Consider the following 25,546-nt stretch of genomic DNA (forward strand, 5'->3'; position numbering starts at 1 on the left):
AATTTCTTTGAAATTTTCTGCATTTCTTTTTCTTTCCTTTGGAAAAGTAGGAAGTAGGCTTTCTTTCTATCCTGATGCAAGTGAAATGTCTTGCAGTATAAAAAAAATTGTTGTAAGAACATTAGCTAATTATTTAATCATTTTGGAATACATGAACTTCCTAATATTATAGGACTAAAATCACACTGACTTGAGCTGGTTTTTATTTCATTTCTGTTCTTGATTGCTAAGCTATTTTTGAGACGCCTGTATAAAAGTTTCCTTTGATATCAGGATTATAGTTGTCTCACTGAAATCCATGAAAAATATAGAAAATGTAACATGTAGCTGTTTAAATATATTATTGATGTTGATAGCATTCCATAATTATTACAAGAAACTTCAAATGTACTGTGTACTGATTCTTGAAGAGACATAAGAATACAACTACCATATCAACTATTCCTCGTTTTCTGTGGTGCTTAGTCCAGCAACTGGAATTGCATAGAATCTTCCTGTGCCTATGTAGTCTTAAAGCCTTCTGTGAAGTTGAAAATCTATTTCAAAGACTAATACATTTTAAATTAAACAATGTACACAGGTCAAAATGGATAGGATGCTGCTGTGGAATCTCGTGTTATTTTTTTCTGGAAGTCAAGCCTCAAGAATGTTGGCTCAAAGGAATGCCGAATTTGCAGTGGACCTTTATCAAGCTGTTTGCTTATCTCAAAAGAACAACATTATATTTTCTCCACTTGCAACAACTTTGGCTCTTGCTGTGGTACAACTGGGAGCCAAAGGAAAAGCGGAACAGCAGATAAGACAAGCTTTAAAGCTTCAGGATCCAGCCACTGGTGAGAGCCTTGCACTCAGTTCTTTGTAGTGGGTAAGACATGGTTCAAATTTATTTTGAAAGTATTAGAAAGAAGTGCAGGTTCATAGAACTTGAAAAAGTGAAAAGTATTATTGCAAACACAACATCACAATAAAGTGGAGACTCATAAATATATTTTTCACTCATCTATAAGTTTCCCTAATACAATGTAAAATAACAGTAATAAATTAATATCTACATAGATACAATATTCTATACAAGTATTTATACTGTTGTGTTTGTTTTTCTTACTGTCAAGTAATGTCATGCTTGCATGTGTTTGTGTAATACATAAATCATGTATCCATTTTCTTCCTCTACCACTTTGTTGCATCAATTTTCCTTATTCTGCAACTGAATCAAAATACATTTGATTTTAAATTATTTTATTTATTCTTATGGAAATACTCAAAACTTCAGTACATTTTTTCTAACAGTTCTCTTATAAAAATAATGTGCTTGTGTCAAAAGAATGACCAAGAAAAAGCATTAATTTATGCATTTATGCATTTTAAGGCTTTACTTAATATTTTAATAAGACATTTACTTAATATTTTAATAAGACATTTACTTAATATTTAAATAGGACATTTAAACAATGTGGTAAAGGTCTTGTTGTCCATAAGTGGTGGCTGATTTGGAATCACTCAAAGGCCTGTCTAAGTTGTGAATCCCACATACTGGATGTTATACTTTCTAATATCCCCAGCTAGCAGAGTTGTTGCCCAAATCCCTGGCCATCCCATAGTCCCTACTCCCATAGTGATTATAATTTTTTTTTTTTGTATTTAGTATAAGGCTTACAAGGTCTATAGGGTCTCACTACATAGATTAGACTCATAGTGATCCTCCTGTTTTCAGCCTCCCAAGCACTGGGATTATAGGCCTGCACCATCACACTCAGTTTCAATCTCCATCTCAGCGCACCCCCCGGGGTGCAGGGCCAACACGGCACACTGGGGATAGAACCCTGGCCACTGTGCTCTGCCTAAGCAAGTGCTTTAGTCTGCTGAGTTATCTGGCCAGCCCTTTGAATTTTAAATTATGCATCACTATCAGATATTATGCCTTAAACATTAGAAGAAATATCTGGATTTTTTGATTTATAATTTGGTTGATATGGCTATAACTAATTTCAGGGCGCTGGCCTAAGTGCAGAGTAGCTGTAGTTAGGAATTTGTTGATGTGAAAATGTGATTTATGAGCTTTAAGTTGGTTCATTTTAAATAAAGGCAATTTTGTATAGAAAGAAGCTAGAGATAAGTTAATCGCATGAGTTTTCCTTTGTGAATAATGCATAACAAAGCTACTGTATTCTAGATTTAGTCCTGATTAATTTCAGCAAATCCCACTGCACCACTCCCAGAAGCACTAAATCAAATGATATTGCTTTGAAAAGCAATACAATGTTTATGAATACGTGTAAAGTTGATTCTATGATAAGATAGCAAAATTAGAGAGCTTCTGATTTCCAAACTCCTTTAAATGGCTATATCTTAGAAATGCAGAAGTCTTAATAGCTGCATTGTAAACAAAGTTATCACCATAATACTAAAGCATCACCAAACATATATGCAGCACATTAGTTACTCTGTTGTGTGCTTGATATATATTGTATCTTTTAATATTTATAATTGTCCTCTGAGGTAAATATAACTATGCCATATAGACAAGAAAACAGGGAGAAACAGTCAAGAATAATTCAAAAAATGATTCAGTGAAACTTATAGATAAGAACTGCAATGAAAAATGGTATATTTGCTTTGGAAAAGCATACATAAATAATCAAATATTAATGCTCTAATACAATTAATAAGATCTACCATGAGGGTTCGCTGCTCTGCCATGGTCAGGGCTGGAGATAAACACAGATGGAGGAGAAGTGCTAAAGGAAGGTGAAATCGCAAAGCAAGAAGACAACAAAAAGAAAACCCAGAAAAAGAAAGAGCGGAAATGATGCATAAAGGAGTGAGAGAGAACAGGGTTCAGAAGCAGAATGGAATGAAGAACTAGGTTGCAAGGAAATGGAGAATGGTGCCTGGCAGTCTGCCAGAAACAGTGGTCAGGAGTTGGGGTGAAAGGAAGAGAAGGGGTGGAGGACAGTGCTGAGCCAAATCAGAGATATAGATCCTGGCTTCATTTTATTTTCATTTTTATTTATTTAATAATTTTATTGAGAAACAAATAGCAATGAGACAGTTTCAAAACCAATTAGTAAGACAGTTTCAATAATTAATACATAGGATATTGTTGTCTTAGTGGTTATTCATTATACAAGATACCGACATGATATCCTGTCCACAGACACTATTAGAACAAATCTTTTTATTCATTGAATTAAGAGAATGGAGCTGTATAGCTATCCTATTTTGAATATACAGATACAAAATGGTCCTTCATTTATATCCCCTTTTATTGTTTAGTTTTGTCAGAGAAGGGTATTTCATTGTCATTTAAATATTGTAGGTGCGTGAATTCAGCAAAATAATCCAGTATAGTCCAGTAGTCCATAATAGTAGTGGGCTTTCTGTAAGACTGGCAATGTCAGAAGTTGTTGACTTGAGCCCTTTACAGCTCAGCATATTGATATGGCTTTACTTTTCATATCTCATTATTATACTTTTCTACTGGATGGTTAACACCAAGATAAAGGTTATATAAGACTTATATAACAAGAAATGTAACTTTTGTATCTAATAAGGTCAGTCAAATTTTAAATGACCATACTCAGTTTTTTGTATAAAATTTGACTTTAAAATATTGCATTGAAATATAAGGTGTCACCAGTATTGAGGGTTTTCTTATCTTCTCTTTAGATTTTATGCTGTTCACTACTGTATTACTGTCTCTGCTATTGCTCTTCTACCATTTCTTTTGAAAAATAGCTTTGAACAATCTGATGTTGTCCTTGCTTTCAACCCGTGTTCTCTGCACACAACTCCAGGCTTATTCTATGAAGGCCCATGGGTGAGCACACAATCTTCGTTCCAATACCAAGAAGACTGGCTTTCCATGTCCTCAGTTTTCTTTCTTTTCTCCAGTATCAAAATATGTGCTCCGAATCCCTTTTCTGTTTCCTGGGACATCTGGCAATTCTCCATTTTGCTTTGAGTCCAGCAATGCTGCTGATTAAATTGAATCAATTGAAGATGCTTTTTTACTCTAAGAAGGCTTTGAGCAGATAGCTGGGGCCAGAGATATAGATCAATAGTGGAGCCTTGCACGTGTGAGGCCTTGGGTTTGATCCCCAACACTGCACATGAGACTAGTGATTTGTCAAAGGGCAGCTGTTTGTCACACAGTCTTAAGCCTTAACTACATGACATAAATCTATTTGCTCTGATGAATGAGGTAGAGCTATTGTTTTTCTTCCTTTCTCTTTTGAATGCTTTTCCTTTAAAGATGTTCCTATGCTACAAATTCCAGAAAATTAATTTCAGATTCTGTCACTTCATTTCTGACCTGAAAATTAATTTCAAATTCTGTCACTTCATTTCTGACCTTCATTCTTTTGGAGGAGCTCTCCTGTCTTTATTCAATAAATCTTCATTATAACATCCTAGCTATTAAAATATTTCTTTTTAAGCTTAAAATTGTAATAAATTGTTACATTGCTTTTGAATCCATTATGTAAACAAGTAAAATAGAGTTAGTTTCTTCCTATTCTTTTGTAAAGAATTCTGGATGAGGAGCCAAGGAGATGGCTCAGTGGAATAAGCGCTTGTCTGGCAAGCACAAGGGCCTGAGTTCAATCCCTGGTTCAGAAAAAAATAAATAAATAAATAAAGTAAATAAATTTGAAGAATTCCAGGCAAGACTCTTCAGATGTAATGGTATAGAAGTCAAACCTCATCTTTTTAGTTCTTGGCAGGGAAGCCAGCAAACACTGCACAAGACTGCAGCTCCAGCGGGAGCGCTGTTCTCTTTTCCACACTAATACCCTGTGAGCTGCGAGCTGCCAGATAGAAAATGTGCTTCCGCACATACAGACCCCTTATTTCATTAGTGGACCCAATAACAAGTTCCCCTGAATACTTTTGAAAACTATTCAGCGCATATCTTTTATTGATGAATCATGTTTTGTTTTCATTAGAGATTTATTTAATATGATCAAGTTAAGACTTAAGAGTTATAAAAGTGTTGTTTTCAGCAGTTCATTGAAAAATGTAATGAAGATCTTGAAAAAACATATTGCTTCAACGTATTTTTGAGTGTTTGAGTTTTAAGGTTAAGGTGGAAAAGAATGAAAAATGTTCAACCATTTAGTAATGAGCAGAAAGCTACCAAGAGAATGTCAGGATAGATATTTCACATATGCATGTTCAGCTTCCAGGCAACCCCACATCAGAACAACGCACCGATAAAGAACACCCAGGGGCCATTCTTTGACTCTGACTCATTGGGCTAGCAGTGATCATTGAAATGGTTAAAAATTTTTATTATCCATAGAGATAGCCAAAGCACATAGATTCATGCATCTGGAGAAATAGATAATTCCGATTCTTGCACACTTGCACAGATGATTAGCTTGGAAGTTTCAAACTCTGGATAGGAACAGTTACTGAAAAGACTGGAATTCTTAAGCTGAAATATGAGAAATATTGAAATAGATTGCTCATGCCTGTCCTACCACCATTAGCATGCATTAGGATCTTCCTTTTATTAGAATCACATGCTCATATTATGCAAAAAATAAAATTCTAAACATAAATTTCCAGTAATAAAATCGAGCTAAATATATTGTAAAGAGAGGCTTTTCTTCAGGCTATATAAATACATATCTTTGTCCTTTACCAATTTTAAATTTACATAGATATTCTTTATCCTATATAAAAGTTGATTTCTCTACAGCTTACATATTTTAAAGGACATAGATGCTTGAAATATTTATACTACCTTAGGATCATTAGTTATACCTAAGAGTGCAAAAATGGTGTTATGAAGCAGAATGCTTAGATTGCAAAGCTGAAAGCTGTTGTTTTTATGTTGTTCAATACGTCAGTATACATTATAATTGTTTTTTAGGAGAAGAATTTTCTGTGCTGAAGTCATTTTTCTCTGCCATCTCAGAAAAAAAACAAGAATTTACATTTAATCTTGCCAATGCCCTCTACCTTCAAGAAGGATTCGCTGTGAAGGAACGGTATCTCCATGGTAACGAGGAGTTTTTTCAGAGTGCTGTAAAACTGGTGGATTTTCAGGATGCAAAGACTTGTGCAAAAACAATAAATACCTGGATAGAAAGCAAAACAGATGGTAAAGTTTCCTGTGTTCATGAAATCATTATTTGCCATCATATACACGGTTTTTAATACCCGAAAGACTGACAGAACATTTTTCTATTCCACTGTGGATCAGAGGATCAAGTCTCTTATATTACTTTGCTGTTATTTAAATTAATCCAAATCGGCAAAACTAAGAGAAACAGGAAGCTGTTTCTGAGAGATATCTATTCACAGGATTCTCTTTTTCATTGAACTCTTAAGAGAAAAATTACAGTAATAATTTTTGTGGGAACCAAAATGAATTTTCAAGTATGGAAGCAGGAGTTGTATGATTGGCCAGGTGGGAGCTGGCTTTCTGAACTCCAAATGCCTTTTGCCTACATATGCAGAAAAAATTCAGCACTATTTAAAGAACTGTTAATGTTTTATAATAAATATTAATAGTACTATCATAAACACAGTAGTCTAATCTTGAATTTAATTGCAAGCTAGCAAAATTCTAACATGACTAAAGAGGTATGTAACAAGCTTAAAGTCTATTAGATCTGACTTGAAATTTTAAGAGGTTGTAAGTTATTGGAATTCACTATATCATTAACCTACTATGTATGATTTACCTGCTGGAGAAGCTTGAAACAGTCTGGATAATACCTATAAACATGCAGGAAAAATTGTTTTTTCTTCATTCTGTCTGAAAGACAATAGGAATAATTTCCCTGAGGACAGTCCATTATTGTCTATGTCCACATTTGCTTGTGACAGTCTCATATTTGTTATTTCCTAGTGAAAACCCTGCTTCTTAGTGAAATATTTAACCATATTCCCTTTCCTCTCCAACTTGCTAAATTTTGATAAGACACCTTGTCTTGTTCAAAGTAGCTGTGCACAGGACAGCTTTACTTTAATCCTGTTTAAATGGTTGCACTGAATCACTATTTTATGTCCCTCCCCCATACTTCTTCTTTACTCTCTTCATAGGAAAAATTAGAAACATGTTTTCTGAGGAAGAATTTGGGCCTCTGACTCGACTTATCCTAGTGAATGCTATATATTTCAAAGGAGATTGGAAACAAAAATTCAGAAATGACACACAACTGATGAATTTCATTATGAAAGATGGCTCAACAGTCAAAATTCCAAGGATGAAGGCTCGCCTGACCACAAAATATGGTACAGTGAGATGGCATACTTCTTAAAGCTTGGCTTTGGTAATTGCTGTGCTTATTTGATATTTTCTTTTCTCTGTTGCAGGTTATTTTTCTGAATCCTCCGTGAACTACCAGATTTTAGAATTGCCTTATAAGGGTGATGACTTTAGTCTAGTCATTATACTTCCTGCAGAAGGCGTGGACATAGAAGAAATGGAAAAACTCCTGACAGCTCAGCATATCCTGAAGTGGTTCTCTGAGCTGAAGGAAGTGGAAGTGGAAATCACTCTCCCCAGGTGAGGAAAACCACTTCACTATAAGGGTGCAAATGTCCTTCCAATGGTGGAATTTGAATAGCCAGGTGAAAGATGAATGCTGGAAAGGGAGACTACTGAAAACGACCATAAAAATGCATTTGGAAATACTGTTCTGCTCTGGGCATAAAAGCAGTTCTTACCCTTGCTCACATTGTTTTTTACCATGAGGAACACTGACTTTGTTTAATTTTTATCTGAAACACATGAAAACAATGTACATCTTTCAACTAGAAAGTTGCAATTAAATTAAATTAAATTACTGAGTTTTTATCATACCAGATTTTCTTTCTTTAATAGTTTTTGCTAATTCAAATTTATAAAATTCCTCTTCTATTATGTTTAAAGGAAACAAAATCCTCTAGAAATATATTATGGTATAAGTGAAGCAATTAATAACCTTCTAACAGTCATTGAGTGATAAATATAATCCTGTGGTCAATTAAAGGTAGTTAATACAACATAAAAATTGCAAAGAATTATTTTAGGAAGCAATAATTATAAACACTAGTATGCTTCTAAGTCACAGGAGAAACTAGAAGGAAAGTGAATCTGAACTAACCTGTGTCATAGTAAAAATTGTATAACTGCTTAATAATCTCTTTCTTTACCTTCCTTGACATGCTGGAGAAAGAGCTATCCTATTTATTTTCAACTTGAGCCTCCTTTTCTTTTTTTCCCCTTTACTCTTTACAACATTTTGTCTCTCACGCTCTTTCTCTCTAACTCTCTCTCATTCTCCCACCTCATTGCCAGATTTACTTATTTCCTTTAAGTTTTCCAATTAAAATATTTATTAGAGTTTTGTCTTCAAAATTTATCTTTACTTATTCCTTCTGAGAAATACCTACCTTTATCATACATGTCTCTGAAATCCGAGTCACTAATCATAGCTCTTTTCAAATCTATAATCTATAATCTATATAGCTCTGGATGTTATATATTCATTCAAGGAATTTTTTTTATTTCTCACTATTGTTTATGCCAAGCATTGATGATGTAATGGCTAACATGATAGTTTAACTTCTAACAATTGAAATGAAAATTTTTGAGAGTAAATTATCTTCAAATTTACCCTTTTTTGCTGTGGAAAGATTTCACTGTAATGGAGTAAAAAAAATACTATTCCACATACCACAATGGTGGTCATATGAGAATTACTTGATTATTTGGAGCTGAGGCTTTATCCAAATAAGATGTTGGGGCCCACTTGTATTGGGTTACAGTATAAATGATAAATGCCTCAATAATATGCCCCTGTTCAACACTTAGCTAATCACAAAGTAAAGCTTCCTAGCACTTTCAGCAATTTTGCAGGAACATTCCATAGTCCACAAATCTATGCAGGCAGCTGTGCTTTAGCACTCTTTCTGTTTTGGCTTTATTATCTGCTTTCACAATCTGTAGGTCCCTGTCTCATGCAACTACTTCTATAATGTAGACTAGTTCGGTTTCTTAATTCCTCCAAACCCAATATTTATGGATTGAATTGTGTCTCTCCAAACTCGTATAATGAAATCCTAATAATCAACACCTCAAATATGACCTTACTCAGATGTAGGGTGCTTCCATTCAAGCTAAAGGAAGACTATTAGAGTACACTCCAATCCAGTATGAATGGTACCTTATAAAAAGATAAAATTTGATACAAAGCTATACATACAAGAAAGGCATTGTGAAGAGACTCTAAAGATTGCCATCCATTATCCAAGCACAGAGGCAAGGAACACATCCATGTTAGCAGCCCTCCAAAGGAACCAGTAGTGTCGAAATCTTAATTTGGGACTTCTAACCTCCATACCTTTGAAATAGTAAATTTTTGTAATTCAGACTACCTTAGCAAAGTAATGCAAGTGAAAAAAACCTCTTGGTTTAACCAAACGTTACTTAGAGCTTGGAGATAACAAAAGAAGTTTACCAAGCAGGAAGTAACCTAAATTTGAATACTAACAATGACTTTGCTTGGCGGGTAGAGCCCTTCCTGTACCATGGAGTCTCCTTCTGTCTGTTGCTCTTCTTAGTCAGCCATTGTCATGGTGCCTGGGTGAATCCTGAGCCTAAATAGCTGCCATCCTACTCAAGAGTCAAATCTTCTTTCCTCAGCAAAGAACTTAAGTAACCAAGTTGTCCTTCTGTCTCTTCTGAGTCTACTTTCCAGTTGGGGCAGTGCTTCCTCAAAATCAAAATGACAAGGAGAGGTAAATGTTTTGAATCAATTAGGACAGTGAAGTACAAGTTGGACAACTTACACTCACCATTCATTGTAAGGACTGATTAAGACCCCAAGACAAGAAACCAAGACCACTATACTAGGGGAATTCCCTATAATTGTTATTATAGTATTAGTAAAATTTGTATGTTTTATTGTTGATTTCATGTAATATTCAATTATCGTGTTTAGTCCCTGAACCTAGATTTCAATGCTTAGTGAAAACAATGTTTTCATATCCTATAGAACAGCTCACATGCTCATCATCTCAAACTTCCATCTTTCTCACTGGTCCTCTTCACATAATGAAAATCATTGGATTGCTTTTCCAGATAAGTGAACAACTGATTTTATAAGGTGAATTTAAGTCTTTAATCATGTAGAAATGGAAGCATTAGTTGGCCGGTGTACCCTTGTTTGTGTACAGATTCCTGTTTCAAAGACATTTAGAACTTATGACAGTGTCAAGCATATTAGTGTTTTATTCCATGTATCCATTGTACAAAATCTGGAAAATAGAAGGTTGCTAAACCAAAGACGACTGGTATTCTTTGTTGTTGTTAAGATTGCTACCCAGCCAACATCGAACTAGAAACACTGTCATCTTGTTCCTGTCAGTCTCCTTCACTCTTCTCCCTCTGCCTAGTAAGCCTTTGTCCACTGTGTCTGATCACTAAATTTCCATTTATCCTTCAAGAATTACACTTGAGTTATCTCTCCCATGAACTTTGCCTCTAAATTGCCCAACTGAGAGAATCATTTCCTATCTTTATAATTCATGAAGATTTACATCATAGCATTTATTACATTGCATTTTTATTTCTTGCTTCCATTCTTGTCAAGGCTTTAAGATGTGGATTCTGGGCTGGAGGGTTTTGTCTCATTCCTTTTGTTTCTGTAATCCTTAACACATTTTGTGGGGCCTGGGTAGTGTTCAGTGAGCCCTGTTTGGTTAAATTGCAGAAATATTTTCAAGGAAAGAAATTTCATATTATTTCTAATAATCTAATTTAAAACATCCCTAGCAGAATTCAACTCTCGGGGCATTCTTTAATTCATTCCTTGTGAGTATACCAATGAAGCTGTCTCACCTTCTGTACATTCAATATAATGAAAAACAGGATATCAGGAAGTTATTTAAAAACTTCTCCCTCCTGAAAGGAAACAGATTTTTTTTTGTTTCCTACTTAAATCACAGGCCTGAAAATTGTGTCAATTATTTAATCACATAAATTTACAACTTCACATTTAAAATATATTCACATTTTTTAATAGAATGGCTCACAGTTTCTTGAAGGAATGATTTGCTTATGTATATGTTAAGTACATCAACAATTTCAGCCCATCATAATGTATACTTTGAGTTAAATTTCCTTAGCACTAAAATCGTGTATTGAAAGTTCTGACATACATCTTTTTCCGTGAATAATTGTTTTTTAAAACAGAAAAATTCATATTAAAATGCATGCCCAGGAAAGAAAAAATTATATAATTCAATAAATACTTTTATGTGTGCTGAAAAAGTATATTTTATTTTTTAGGGTTATAATTTTTACAGTTGAATGGTTATTTAATGGTTTGCAAACCAATAAAGACTATTTGGGTATTATTAGAACAGTTCCAACAATTGTCTTAATTTACTAAAGGTGCTGTAACAAAATAACAAAGTAGTCTAGTTGCTTAAAAATTCTGTCACATTTCCAGTCTAAAAGTCGAATTCTAGAATCCACATATGATGCTGTCTCCAGACTATAGGTAGAGTTCATCCTTCTTTCTAGTTTTTTGTACTAGGCAGCATACTTTTTCTTCTTCCACTAGATGCATCACCCCAGCTCTTGCATCTCTTGTCACATGGCCATTTGTCATCCCATGGCATTGTCAGATCTTATAGGACATTAATCACATATAAATAAAGGCCAAAACAACTCCAATTGGACTTCTAGTTAATTAATTATTACCATAATTATCCTAGTGCCAAATAAAGTCATATTATCAGGTGCTGGTGTTTAGGGCTTCAATACATGAATTTGAGTGTGTGTGTGTGTGTGTGTGTGTGTGTGTGTGTGTGTAGACAAAATTCAATACATTACACCACCCATTCTAAACTCTATGCTGCTATAAAACAAAATGTCTCTTTCATGGAAAATTATGTAAGCTTCAAAGGTAGGAATACTAATCATGAGGAGACCTATATCCAAGCTATAGTAGGAAGATGTGAATGATACTTAAAGTTTTTGATTGAGAAACACTTATCCTCCCAATTTTTTGATGTGTAACTAGTTTAGAATCAAGACCAAAAAGATGTTGCATAGTCTAAAAATCTTAGGGAGCTGCTAAAGTATTGTCTGCAGCACACTAGATATTTCAACTTGGAAGTTGACCTGCAATTCAACATTAGCGAAAACAATCATGCCGCTTTCCTAAATGTAATGTGAGATCCCACCAATATCTTTTAAATATTTGTTTCTTTTTGGCTGTTTTTTCACAGTACATGATGTTGCTGTATTCATCAAGAGAGTGGGTACATGCAAATAATACAGATTGGTTTTTGTTGTCCCCTTCCCCTTTCCCCCCACTTCCCTTCTTCCACCTCTAAATCCCTTTGCCCATTTTCATTCTAGTAGTTTTTGTTATTCCTAGCTCATGTTCATGACATAGGGCTACATTCGCTGAAGTTACTAGGTTCCTGTACATGGCATACTTCTTTAATTCTGCTTACTTCCCCTCCCCCTCAGCCTCCTGGACCCCTTCCATTAGCAGCAGAGCTGTCCTCTTGTCTCCTATCCATCCTATATTATTCTCTTTCTTTGTATATGGGGCTTGGAATTATATTTTGACCTTTTTGATTAGAGAACAGTGGCAGTCAACATTTTAGTGTTGGATAAAAATGGGCGTGAGCTTAAATTATAACTCTAGCACTTATCTTGACCTTGGGGATGAAGTCAACTTTCTCAGTCCTCATTACAGATAGGTTAATGGCACTGACAAGACTGACTTCCTAGGATTTTTGTGATGATTAAAAACTATAATCTGTATTAAGTGCCTCATCTATGAAAGTGCTACCTCATACATGGATATCTATAATTGCAATAATTACAGGTAGTTAGAAATTGGCCGTAGATTATATTTCTATTAAATAGCTGCATACATCTCTATTGCTATAATTTTCTTTGTACTATAATATGAGCAGGACTATTATTTAAATGGCCCTTCAGTGATAATTAGGCATTACCAGAAGTTGTAATAAGTCTTGTGGTATTCTTGTCATGATCTTGAAATTACTGGACTATTATAGTCAAAATCACCAATTTGTAGGTATATTGGACATATATTTTCCCCCTAGTAGGGGGCTATGCTCTGTCCAGCTTAAAGAGCAGGATATGGCAAACAGAAAGAAAAAGACTAAAACTATCATCTTTGCCTTTTATCTTTCTTAGTAAGAAGTTACAGTAAGAAGAAATTGGAAATAGTGCATATCAAGGGGCCAGTGTGGATGCAGGTGCCCTCTGTGAGGCCCCAGAACCAGGCATGGTGGCACATGCCTGTAATCCCAGCACTTGGGAGGTTGAGCCAGGAGGATCTCCGTGAGTTCAAGACCAGCCTGGGGGTTACAAGAATGAGCCCAAGCCCAGCTCAAACTGCATAGTGAGATGGTCTCAAAACAAAAACAAAACAAAACAAAAAAACCTCAAATAAGCAATTTTCATTTTCAGTAGATTTTAATATTCATGTTGTACCTATTTCTAGTTAGCTAAGATTCTGAATGAGTGAGCATCTTTCAAAAATGCATATTCTTTTACTAGTATGTAAATTAAGCCCAGTGAAGTTCTGACACAGCATGTTCATTGTTTCAAAGAATTATAATTAAGAGTCTTGCTTCATATTTGCTAATTAAAGCAGTGATCTAATTAGACTGCATATTCAAGCTAATTTATAGCCCCACATGTTGGTTTACCTTTTAGATAACTAAAGATCCTTGAATAGCTTCGAAACGTAAAGCACCAGAGCAAATACCTGGTGGGCATTCACAAACTTCCAAGAATTGCCAGAAATTTCTCTGATATGAAAAATATAGTTCTATGTTTAGGAATGTTGCTTTTGTCTTTATCTTTATTTTAAAAAGCTTCTAAAGTAGTTTTAAAATGCAAATCGATGTTTTAAGCATCCACTAAATAAATTTAAAAAGCACTACATTTCCCCCACTCTTTAAATTAGAAGAGTAAATGAGATTCAATAGTGCTGCTGATTTGGACTCTAAGACAATTTTATTTATTTATTTATTTATTTATTATTTATTTATTTACCTATTTATTTATTTATCTATTTATTTATTTATTTATTTTGTAGTACAGGATCTACAGGATCTCACTACACAGATCCGACTCATAGTGATCCTCCTGTTTTCAACCTCCCAAGCACTGGGATTACAGATGCGCACCACCAGGCCCAATCTCAGTCATCAGCTCAGTATGCCCGGGGGAGGGTATGGCACAGCATACCACGGATTGAACCCTTGGTCACTGCGCCTGTCTAAGCAGAAGCTTTAGTCTGCTGAGCTATTTGGCCAACCCTAGTGGTGCCTGAGAGAGATTTTGAGATTCTTTGGTTGATTTCCTTCTTCACAGGTGGGGAATACAGAAGTGCACCAGGATGTCCTAAAGTATGTATGGGCCTGCATCAGAAGCTCTGGCTAGCTGTCCTCAACCTTTATTGTATTTTTATGTTTTACTTTTTTATTTTTTTTTTTTATTACCAGGGATTGAACTCAGGGCCTTGAGCTTGCCAGGCAAGCACTTATTCTACTGAGCTGTTTCCCTGGCCCATACCCTTTTTGTATTTTTATTTTTTTGTTTGTTTGAAAGAAACCTGGCTCTCTTTCAAGCATTTACCACTTTAGAGCATCCATTGAGAAGATATTAGGTGTGTTTCAAACCTGAAGAAATTCACGTATGCTGTGACCATGAGTGGGGCAGATGACACATTATACATGACTATCTGTCCCTTGGTAAGAAACAGTCTTCTCAGAGGAAGGGTTTGTTCTGTTTGCTGCTCACAGTTTCATGATTGTCTGCCAGGATCTGTCTTTGATGGTGTGAAAAGTTTGAGTACATAGAGTTGCTGGAAGGACCTTGGCACTTCTAAGCAAGGAATTAAACCATGAAAATTTAGAGCTGTTTTGTTAGGTAATTGTTGTTTGAAATATAAAATGCTCTACTTATTATTCCTATCAACTATTTATCTAGGAAGCAGGATATCAGCAATTCAGAACAGATTGGTAGAGCTAGGGAAAATACTGTGAAACCTCAGAAAGATGTAGTTAGGATAATGAGAACAAAATATTTCACTCACAGTATCATCTCTTCTACGTCACTCATTTTATGAAGACCATTTTTGGGGTACAATGTTTCTAGAATTTTCCTCTTTACCATTTCTTTTTAACAGATTGAATGTAGAGCAAAAATTAGACTTCAAGGAAGTTTTGTATGCTTTGAACATAACGGAGATATTTACTGGTGGCAGCAACCTTTCTGGAATAACAGGTAATGTAATGAATAATTTCTATATTGCCACATTAGGTTGTTTTCTTAGTATGGTACTATATTAACTGACTGATCGTAAAACAGAAAGACTAATTAGCCCCAGAAAACATATACATGGTGAATATGAGTCACAGGCATGCTGAGCTGTCTATGAACAAGCACTCTACAGTGTTTTGCATTTTACTTTTCTTTAATGAAAGTAAAGAAGCATTTCATCCTGTTAGATAAACATTCTATTTTTTTAAACTTTTATTAGTACATGTTTTCATTTACATAATGATTACATTCACTGTTGGAAATTGGTACATGAATAAAACACATTTCATTTCTTTTTTCCCCTTTTCTCCTACAGTCCTTTTTGTTTTTCTAAGATTAGACAAGCATTTTAGTTATAATTTTAATATAAGCTTATAAGTAAAAGTATTATAAGGGCTTATGTTTCTGCCCTCTGTAGATTTCCATCCCCATACATTGGAGTTACAACGTTATGTCTCTTGTGTAAGTAGAGCTAATCCAGTTCTAGATTGGACTCTGTAGTGATCCACCTGTTTACAGCCTCCCAAATGCTGGGATTACAGGTGCGTGTCACCACGCCCAGTCTCAATTGTCTCAGCTTGCCCTGGGGATGGGGTCAGCAGAGCAGGCCTGGGGATCGAACTCCTGGCCCCTGTGCCCACTTGCAGGCACTTTAAACCACTGAGCCATTTGGCTGGCCTAAATGCTCATTTGTACAATAATGCAAGATAGCTTTTTAATCTGTTATTTTGGGCAGTACTTATTTATTTTTAGTTCAAAAATAGATAACTATACAGAATAATGGAGAAAGTGTGTCAATGCATCGCTAATTTATTTATCCTTTTTTAAAAATAGTCTTCTGTGTAATAAAAGCTCCCAAAGGACTGTTTTTTGTGTTTTAATATGAAATATTATGGAGATATTTTATGTTTTCCTATATAAGTATCTGGACTTCAGAGTGACATGTTAGAATTTATCATCTCATCAATTTTATGGGCAAGAGAAGAGAATGAATAAATAACCTTTCTGGTTGGGAGAGGAAGTCGGGGCGCACAGGTGTCACAGGTGTTCATTGTCACCTTCACATAGGACATGGCTACTTATTCTCACATGAGAGATAGTCTGACTTCTTTGAAAATTTCATCAACACCAGGAATGAGACAGTCAACATTCAGTGCTGCGACAGGATGCTATCTAAATATGTCTTCTAGGATAGCCATCTCAGCAACCTGTAATAAACATTTTCAAATATTTTTTCTGTCTTCTTTTTGTCCTTAGGAAGCTTGCTTAATATAATTTAGGCTTTCAAATAACCATTCCGAAAATTCCTACTAACTGTAACATCTATAAAATCTTTCAACAATTGATTCAAAAACATACTTCTGAAAGTGTTCACTAAAGAAATCATGCCAACAAACAATTCTTAGTGGAGGAGGGTAAATATCCAACATTTTCTGCTCTTTTCTACCTGGGTTGCCCATTCAGGTTAGCGTTGTCTTGTAGCCTGTAATAGAGCCCCCAGAGCCAGTACTGACACTGCAGCTGGTGGTCAGGAGCGTAATGAATTCCCTGCTATCCTATTTGAATAAAATATTTTCACAGTTACTTTTGTAACTGGGAAATTCATATTTCATTTCTCACTCTGCTGTTATTTCCTGGAGTCAAGAACTTTGTCTGTCTGAACCTCAACTTTCTAATCTAAGTGAGATAATACATTGCAGTGACTTTAGAAAAATGAATAAAAGAATGTAAGTGAACTGCCTACTTCATCTACCACATAGTAGACTCTGCATAAATGTAAAAAAAAAAAAAAAGATCAAGCAGTTGGAGTCATGTTAGCATTTACGTGTACATATTCTTACAAAACTCTAGAAGTTCTCTTGACTTCTTAATTTTGTAGAAACATGTTAGGACTTTTGATAAAAGTTAAGGGAAATGTTATGAAGGTGTAAGAAACAGTGAGTTGTTAGAGTTTGCATTCTTTGTTATTTTCCTGAGACACGGTGGAACACTGGAGACCGCGTGCCTCGCTGCCAGGAAGCCTCGGGGCTGGGCGGGTGCTGGCCTGGGCTCGACAGTCCCCTCCTCCTACACGGTTTCTGCCTCTCGGTGCAGGCCCTTTGGTCACTTATTGTGAGCTGTGCTTGTGAATCCTGACTTCTTACAGGCAGTTCTGGGAGAAGAAGGCATTTATTGGCTTGACCTTGATAGAGTCCGTTCACCTGCATTTCTGTTAATCCACACTGCCTCAGTGGCTGCTCTCTTTTCTTTTTTTAGTTTCTTTCTTTCTTTTTTTGTATTTTAGGACCGGGTCCATCAGGTTTACAGGGTCTCACTATGTAGATCGGACACCTAGTGATTCACCTGTGTTCAGCCTCAAAGAGCTGGGATTATAGGCCCACGCTGCCATACCCAGTCTCAATTGCTGGCTCAATACATCCCTGGGGACGAGGCCGGCACAGCACACTGGGGATTGAACCCCGGGGGCTGCATTTGCCTAAGCAGGCTCTTTAATCCACTGAGCTATTTGGCTGGCCCTATCTTTTCTTTATTTTTACAGATTTCAGCCATGGGCCTATTCATACCCATCATTTTATTTATTTGACAAATGTTAGTATTAAGATTCCCCTGTGCCAGGCAGATTTCCAAGGCATGTATCTGTTGAGGCTCTGAGGAATACAGTCAGATCTGTCTCATGCCACAGAGATAACTTGACAGGGCTTCTGAAGACATGGCTTCACTTCCTCCCTTTCAAGAAAATTACCCCTGCAGGTTTCTCTCCCAGCAACATTTCCTATGTACATTGACACCACTGAAGGGAGGAGAGGCACATTCTCTTGCAGATCAGACCCATGCAGAACAAAATGTTTGTGAGACACTATCTTATGCTGAAAATATTAGCAGGTTTTAAAGTATAACTCTCAAGTGATTTGGTGACATATGACACAACAGCTTTTTAGTCTTTGATAGCCTCACTGATCTTGAAGTAAAGTAAATTCTGCTTTGAACTTAGATCAAAACTGAATACAGAATTTAAAAGATAAGGTGTCTCTGAGGTTGAATACAAAGGCTGGGATTAATTCTAATCTGAAAAGCCTCTTTTATTCTGTCTAAAGAGCATGATTCAGAATAAAACCCTCTGTTTGTTCACATATTTTATCTAGTTGGATACCTAACTTCATAATGAGGAAAATTTTATCTTTCTATGTCGACATCAGTGTCATAACTGTAAGAACTAAACGTAAATTATTCATATCTTCAGAAAATTGACTACATAGGAATTATTTCATTTGTTGAATTTTGGTCTTTGTTTATTTGAAAGTGTAATTCATTTGGGATCCAAGAGGTAGTAGCTCTGATTTGACCTATAAAAACCTCTTTCCTCTTGTCATCAGATTCAGCAGATGTGTATATTTCCCAAGTCAAGCAAAAAGTTTTCTTCGAGATAAATGAAGATGGCAGTGAAGCTGCAGCATCCACCGGTAGGACAATTGATACATCTGTAAACTAGGAAGAAAGATGGGGTGAAAGGTGCTGATGGGGCGAAAGCTTTGCTAAATTCTGATGTCACTTTTCTGGGCCACGTAACATATGACAGGAATAAAAAAGACAGTGCTTGTATACACTGTCCATACACATCTTTTGTCACAGTATGATGCAAAGAAGAGGGATGAGATTTAATCAGCAGTTGGGGCTCCTCCCTGATACCTGTAAATTTGCGAATTGCATTGCCTGTCAAATAGCAGATAGGAGCTATGGGAACAAACCTTAGGACTCCCATATGAAGTCTTTTTTTTTTTTTTTGAAATGCTCAGTCTTAGTAATTGTATTTAATTTTAGTCTTCCATTACTAGTCTCCATTTTTCTAATTCGATTCATGTTATTATCTCTGTGGTGGCTAATCACAAACTTAGGTGCAAATCAGAATCACCTGGGAACTTGTAAAAAAAATTGTGCTCAGATACACTTTCAGATAATTGAATCCATAGCTCTCTAGGTAAGATTCAGGTTCTAATATTTAGGTGAATTTCTCCAAGCGATTCTAATGTGCATGCAAGGCAGAGAGCCTGTGGCCACTGTGGCTGGCAGCTTGTCCTTGTCACTATAAGTAGAATGAATAGTACGGTAACAATATCAACTCTCAGGAACTTGTTAGAAAAGCATAGTCTAGGGCCAGCCAGATAGCTCAGTGAATAAAGTGCCTGCTTAGGCAGATACAGGAGCTGGAGTTCAACCTGCAGGCCTGCCATGCTGGACCCGCCCGCAGGGCACACTAAAATGGCAACTGAGACTGGGTGTGGTGGCACACACCTGTAACCCCAGCTCTTGGGAGGCTGAAAACAGGAGAATTACCACGAGTCTGATCTATGTAGTGAGACCCTGTAGACCCTGTACCAAATACATAAAAAATAGTATTATTGATAAATATTCAAAAATTTATATCCATGTTTCAAATTTTTCTATTAATTTGTAACTGCATGTACCAATGGATTTTGCCATCTGAGTGGAGCACACTGGATTTTCATCACTATTTTGCCATCTCCTGAAGAACTTTGCCTTGCTGTGCTCAAGACAATTAGATTGTAGGGGGTGGATTACACCAACCATCAGAAAAAGAGAAAGAATGCCTTTGAATGAGGTTGACAGTTCATGTAACAAACTTTCCAGTAGCTTCTACACAGAGCTGCCAGCATCCTTTTAGGTCATTATCTTATCCTCTCATTATACCGGTGGATGAAGAAGGGCTATCAAGTGAAGTGCTTGCCAGAGGTCATGCTATTAACTGACCACAGAGTCTGAGCTGAAGTGAGGTTCTCTGATTTCCAGTTCAGAACCATTTCTGCTATTTCCTATGGCCTCCTATAGTAAGTCTAGGATTTTCTAGGAGCATGTTAGAGTCATTAAGGGATGACAATATCAGTGGCGGTGATCTTGATGTTTTACCTCTCAAAATAGTCTGCTTGAGTATTTTGACTTTAAAGATTCTGCATTGGGGCTGCAAGAACAAAAATGTCCAAGTATTCACTGAAAATGGCCTTTGACATAAGAATAACTTCCTGGATTTATCTCAATAATTCAGATGTGCATAAAACTATTATTTTATAATCATCTGAACTGCTTGGTCCTGATATTCCAGATCAACAATGATGCAATATTAGAGTGTTAAACTTGACCAATTTTAATTCTGATCATACACATTGGTTTTCTTTTTCCTTGAAATATTGTTAAAAAGAGAAGCCTGCATTAATGCCAAATAAAATACCTGAATTGAATATATAAGTATTTAATCTAGAAAGAAAAAAATTCAACCATTTACATTTTTTCTTCTAAATGTTGACAAATGCCATACTGGAGCAACATGCTAAAATTGACATTATAAATAGTTTTTAAGGGAGCAAATCTCCGCTTTAAATCTCATCATAAAAAACTTTATGTATATTTGCTACATAAATTCAAGAACCTCTGAGTTTACAGAATAATTTAAAAAGGTAAGTGCAAAATAAATACATTTGAACTCAGACATGATTATCATGAGGATTAAACATAGCAATGAAGTGCAAATAGATCTGAACAGGAAGTTCAAATTGAAAATACTATCAGAATAAATCATATAATGTAACAAAAAGTGAAGAGAAAATTACTGTTTAAAACATGGCATTTTCCAACTCTTTCTACTAAATTGAATCTAGTAACTGACTTTTTTCATTGAACATAAACATGAACTTAGAATTATGTCACAAATGATCTAATATTTATTGTTCTGCACTTTGGTTTTTAAATTCATTGAAAATTCCTTTATATTTAGAAAATACCCCTTTAATATATTTTAACCTCTTGACTAAAATAATCTTCCTAGTCTACAAAAATTTTCTGGATGTATTTTCTTCATTTCTCTTTTTGATGTGAATATCTAAATACCTGTTCTCTGTATTTTACAGGCGTACACATTCCTGTGATCATGAGCCTGACTCAAACTCAATTTATAGCAAACCGTCCATTTTTGTTTATTATGAAGCATAATCCAACAGGTACTATTTTTGAAAAGTTTTTCAGAGTGCTCCCTAAGTTAAGCTGCAAATTGGAATCTGAATATCTAAAATCATTTTTCATGAAAGGTACTTGCTAAGTACATGATATAAATCAGGCATCATACTTTAGTAGCTGATGAGGGCCTCGGTTAGGACAATGGTAAGAATGGCTTTCTCTATAGTTGTCACACATAGTATCCATTTTGCATGTATATCTCTAAAGGTTAGACCATTCTGTAAGGGCTAATATTTAACTAATAGAGAATAGAAGCTCAGAGAATGTGTAGAGAGCTGTAGAGTGTAGACTGAAGTTAACTCTTTTTATGACCCCTCATAAAAGAGGGTTGAAGTAGAGTTGTGACTTGAAAGGGTAAAGGACCATCACAGGCTTCCAGGTCAACATAATTCTAAACCTACACCTAGACAATTGGTGAAAGAGGATGCAGTTTCAAAACAGGTACAAAAGAGAATATCGCAGACCCCCAGGGTTAGTTTGGCACTTGTAGATAACACACAATGGCGTTACACAGTGTCAACATGTGGAAATCCAGATTGTCTTGACATGTGTTGGAGAATTTGTTTTTATGACAAAATAGAGGCCAGAAATGTGACTGTAATGGGGACATTTTCTTTAGGCATGTACTGAGACTCTGGCAGTCAGAATATCCAGGTGAAAAGTATGAACTGTAAGGGAACAGATATCATGTTCAGCGCAGATTTTGGCAAAATGTCTGGCAGAGAGTCAATATCCCTAGAGCCCAAGAATGTGGGCTCAGCTGAGACCAGAACCAAAATTCCAGATCAGTTAACTAGCAGCACTAAGATGAGTTTCTTACCTTCCTAGGCCACACTTCCTGAATTTCTTATTTGAGCACAATGTTAGTGCTTACCTCATAAAGCTAAATCAAACCATACGTGAAGCTGGTGACAGTGTGCCTGGAACATACTAAGTGTTTACTAGAAACACATCAATAATAAATGTGACGGAGTAACTGAATAAATGAAAAGAAGATTTAGAGTTTCTCTGTAATCACTGGTTTACATGAAAAACAGGTAGTTAATCTCAGAGTCTAGACTGAGATTTAGAGGTACTGGTATTGGCCCGCTAAGATATATTCCAATCTCTTTTCTAATTCTCTGAAACTAATGCTGAGTGATCCTTTTGAAAGTTGTATCTTATAGCATAATAGTTTTAGAATTGCTGAGGTTGCATTAACCCGAATTCAATTCCAATAGTCGATGTGTCAGTACAATAATAGTTTCTGAGTTTGACATTTGATCTATATGTCTTTAACCTTTGGATAACTCTAATTTCTCACAGTTAGTATATAATTGAGTATGGAGCAAAGAAAAGAAAGAAGTCATATTGGGCATCAGTGTACAAGTAAATAGTGACATTTAGAATAATGATGATGGACTCTATTTTCCAAGTTGATGACTCAGTACATTCTAAGGACATCTAACAGCTTTTGGTAAAATGACAGTAAAAATTCCAATCTCCAAATAGTCCACTTACATGTTTATTTGTGATAATGTGTAACTATCAGGACTTAATGACAGTTTTTACTGTTTTATGATCTTTATTATAATGAGACTTTCTAAAGGAGGGTTATTCCTTTAAAATGTCCTTTCAGACGAATGGGCACTCATTATTAGATGGTGTAAATTGTTGCAATATGCAATCTGAATGGCCTATTGTCTTAAAACAATATACATTTAGTGATTTATCTATTTTTCTCTCACAAACAAACTAGAAGCCATTGAGATTAATGAAGATGGTGATTGAGCATCATTGCATTAAACTTAAACAGGTTCATGCTTTACATAAAATATTTTCAGTTGGCAATTTCTGAAGTCAGAGGATAAATGTTTTTAGCTTTAAAAAACTAATTTTTATCATGACTTAAATGTTTCTTTTGACCAACACTGCTCTTGTGCAAACTATATTTGGATTTCTCATTGCATGCATTCTAAAATGTTTATTTATCTAAAGTTCTACATCAAACTTCCAGGAAAATGATTTTCTTTTTCACTTTTGTTGGCTGAGAGCTTAGGTTCCCTTTATAGACTTTGAGAAGAAAATTGTGAATGATGCTACATGAAATGGGCCACTTTTGAGGTGCACCTCAAAGTGCTTTTGAAAGTGGCATCCGCACATAACAAAAGTTACTACATTTTGAACCTGTTCAGGTCTTTGGTCAAAAGAAGAAGCAGACTGCAAATACTAATTGAGCATCCTTTATTCTAGCCATTTGCTATATTTTACTGAGTATTTTAATATTAAGAGGTAGAAGTTGTTTTGTACTGAAGGGGACATTGTGTATATATTTCAATTAAGTGTGGGGACACCTATTTGGCAAGGCAGTAGGAGGAGAGAAATGGAAGAAATAATGATTTTTGCCTCAGTCTGCCTCCTAAATTCCTGGCTTTATTTCATGGAACATTTCAGTTTGGTAGTGACCAGCTTGCTGACTGTATGACGACTCAGCTCAAAATGCAGTTCTTGGTGATAAAAACAGCTTGAAAAGGCCAGGACAATGACTTATATGTAGTTGCCTCATACTTCTGAAGCTTCAGCAACTTAAATCATGGTTTTCAATTGGTGTAAAAGGCATTATAATATGATATATATATATATATGTATATATATATATATATATATATATTCTCAGGGTTCAGGTATTCATTTTTATCATGCACATGTATTAATAAAGAGCAAAGACTTCTCCAACAAACAACTATGAGAAGCATTCTGGGCCACAGCATCCTAAAGATGTAAGAGTCACTGCTGAGTCTTATTTTGATTGAATATATTTATACTGGGGAAGTTATGTTCATACTTTCAACTATCTGAAAGACAGGACTACTTATTTTCTTTGATTTCCCAGAATAATTTTGAGATTTTGAGATATTATTGATTTTAATTATTTATAAAAAGAAAATGTAAAGTTATTTGAAATTAGGTCTACTTCCACGTTACTGGCTTTTCTCACAGTGTATCTTAAACATCAATAGTTCATTAAAGTGGTTTCCCATTATTACTTCAAATACATTTGAGTGTTATTTTATTCAGCTTTACAATTATGCAAAATGCGTTTGATCACATTTGTGTATTTTTGGTACTGGGAATCGAACTCAGGACCTTGTGCTTGCCAGGCAGGCGCTGTGCCTGCAGAGCTATACACCTGGCCCATTTTGTCACTTTTGATATTAACTTTCACTACAACTAAGAGTATCATGTATTTAAGGTAACACTTTACACTAACCCCAAGCCACATCTCTTTGTCCTGTGGAAAACAACAGTGAATAAATTCTTTCTGCTGTGTCCTCTAGTTCTTTCTTTTTCACTTGCAAACACAGAATGGCTGGGAGCAGGTGATGGCCTTTATGTTCTATAGTCCATCATCTTGGTGAGGACTTGAAAGTTTTAGCGATACAAAGATATTGTCTTTAGCAATAAAGCAAGCTTTGATTCAGAGCTGACGGAGGAGATCCGGGAAGCAGCACTTCTAACCCTGAGGCATACACTCCCCGCATAAAAAGATGACTGCTGATGTGTTAGATTTGCGATTCCACTGTGCTCATCACCATTTTATTATGCTGTTTGCCTGACTGAGTGTCTATATTTAGAAGAACACCTCTCTCCTCACTTTATTTTTTGCTTTCCTATATGAAAAACAAGACTAATGCATTTTCCATGACAAACTGTTGTAGGTGCTAATTTGCTTCATAAATCACCAGAAAATGATTAATAATGATCTAATTATGCATTTTTGACAAAAGAGAGGGCTAGTTATTAGACACTGCCTATGGAGAAAAAAAAAGACTTACTGATTGTTAAAATATTAAGAAAAGTAACTATTGTCAATTTTTTTCTGAAATTTGAAAAATCTGTTTCACTTCTTTTCCTAGAATCAATCTTGTTTATAGGAAGAGTGACAAGTCCTGACACCCAAAAGATGAAGGGAAGAGATTTAGATTCACTGTGAATGAAAACGAACCCCAGAATTCAAGACAAATCTTGGGAAGTCGTTGATTGGCATTACTTTTAAACTATTTTCTTCGTATCATTTTTTGTTCATAATTCTGCCTATATAAATCTGTATTAATATAGTTCTGTATTAATGGAGATGTGAAATTAAATATACAATTGTTTCTGATCTATCTGTATAGCTTATATAAATTCAAATCAGGTGAGCCTATATAAAATAAA

At 35.4% G+C, this 25,546-nt stretch overlaps 1 protein-coding gene across 1 annotated transcript; it reads left to right on the forward strand.

The window, feature by feature from the left end:
- Positions 1-586: 586 nt before the first annotated feature.
- Positions 587-25,322, forward strand: Serpini2 (serpin family I member 2). The gene is made up of 8 exons (XM_004633483.2): positions 587-833; positions 5,879-6,109; positions 7,057-7,248; positions 7,330-7,522; positions 15,192-15,289; positions 18,700-18,786; positions 21,244-21,333; positions 25,246-25,322. Exons 1-8 carry the CDS (start codon positions 587-589, stop codon positions 25,320-25,322), a joined length of 1,215 nt encoding a protein of 404 aa, XP_004633540.1.
- Positions 25,323-25,546: the final 224 nt, after the last annotated feature.

The sequence above is a fragment of the Octodon degus genome, unplaced genomic scaffold, assembly GCF_000260255.1.
Source record: "Octodon degus isolate 3935 unplaced genomic scaffold, OctDeg1.0 scaffold00055, whole genome shotgun sequence".
Taxonomy (NCBI): Eukaryota; Metazoa; Chordata; class Mammalia; order Rodentia; family Octodontidae; genus Octodon; species Octodon degus.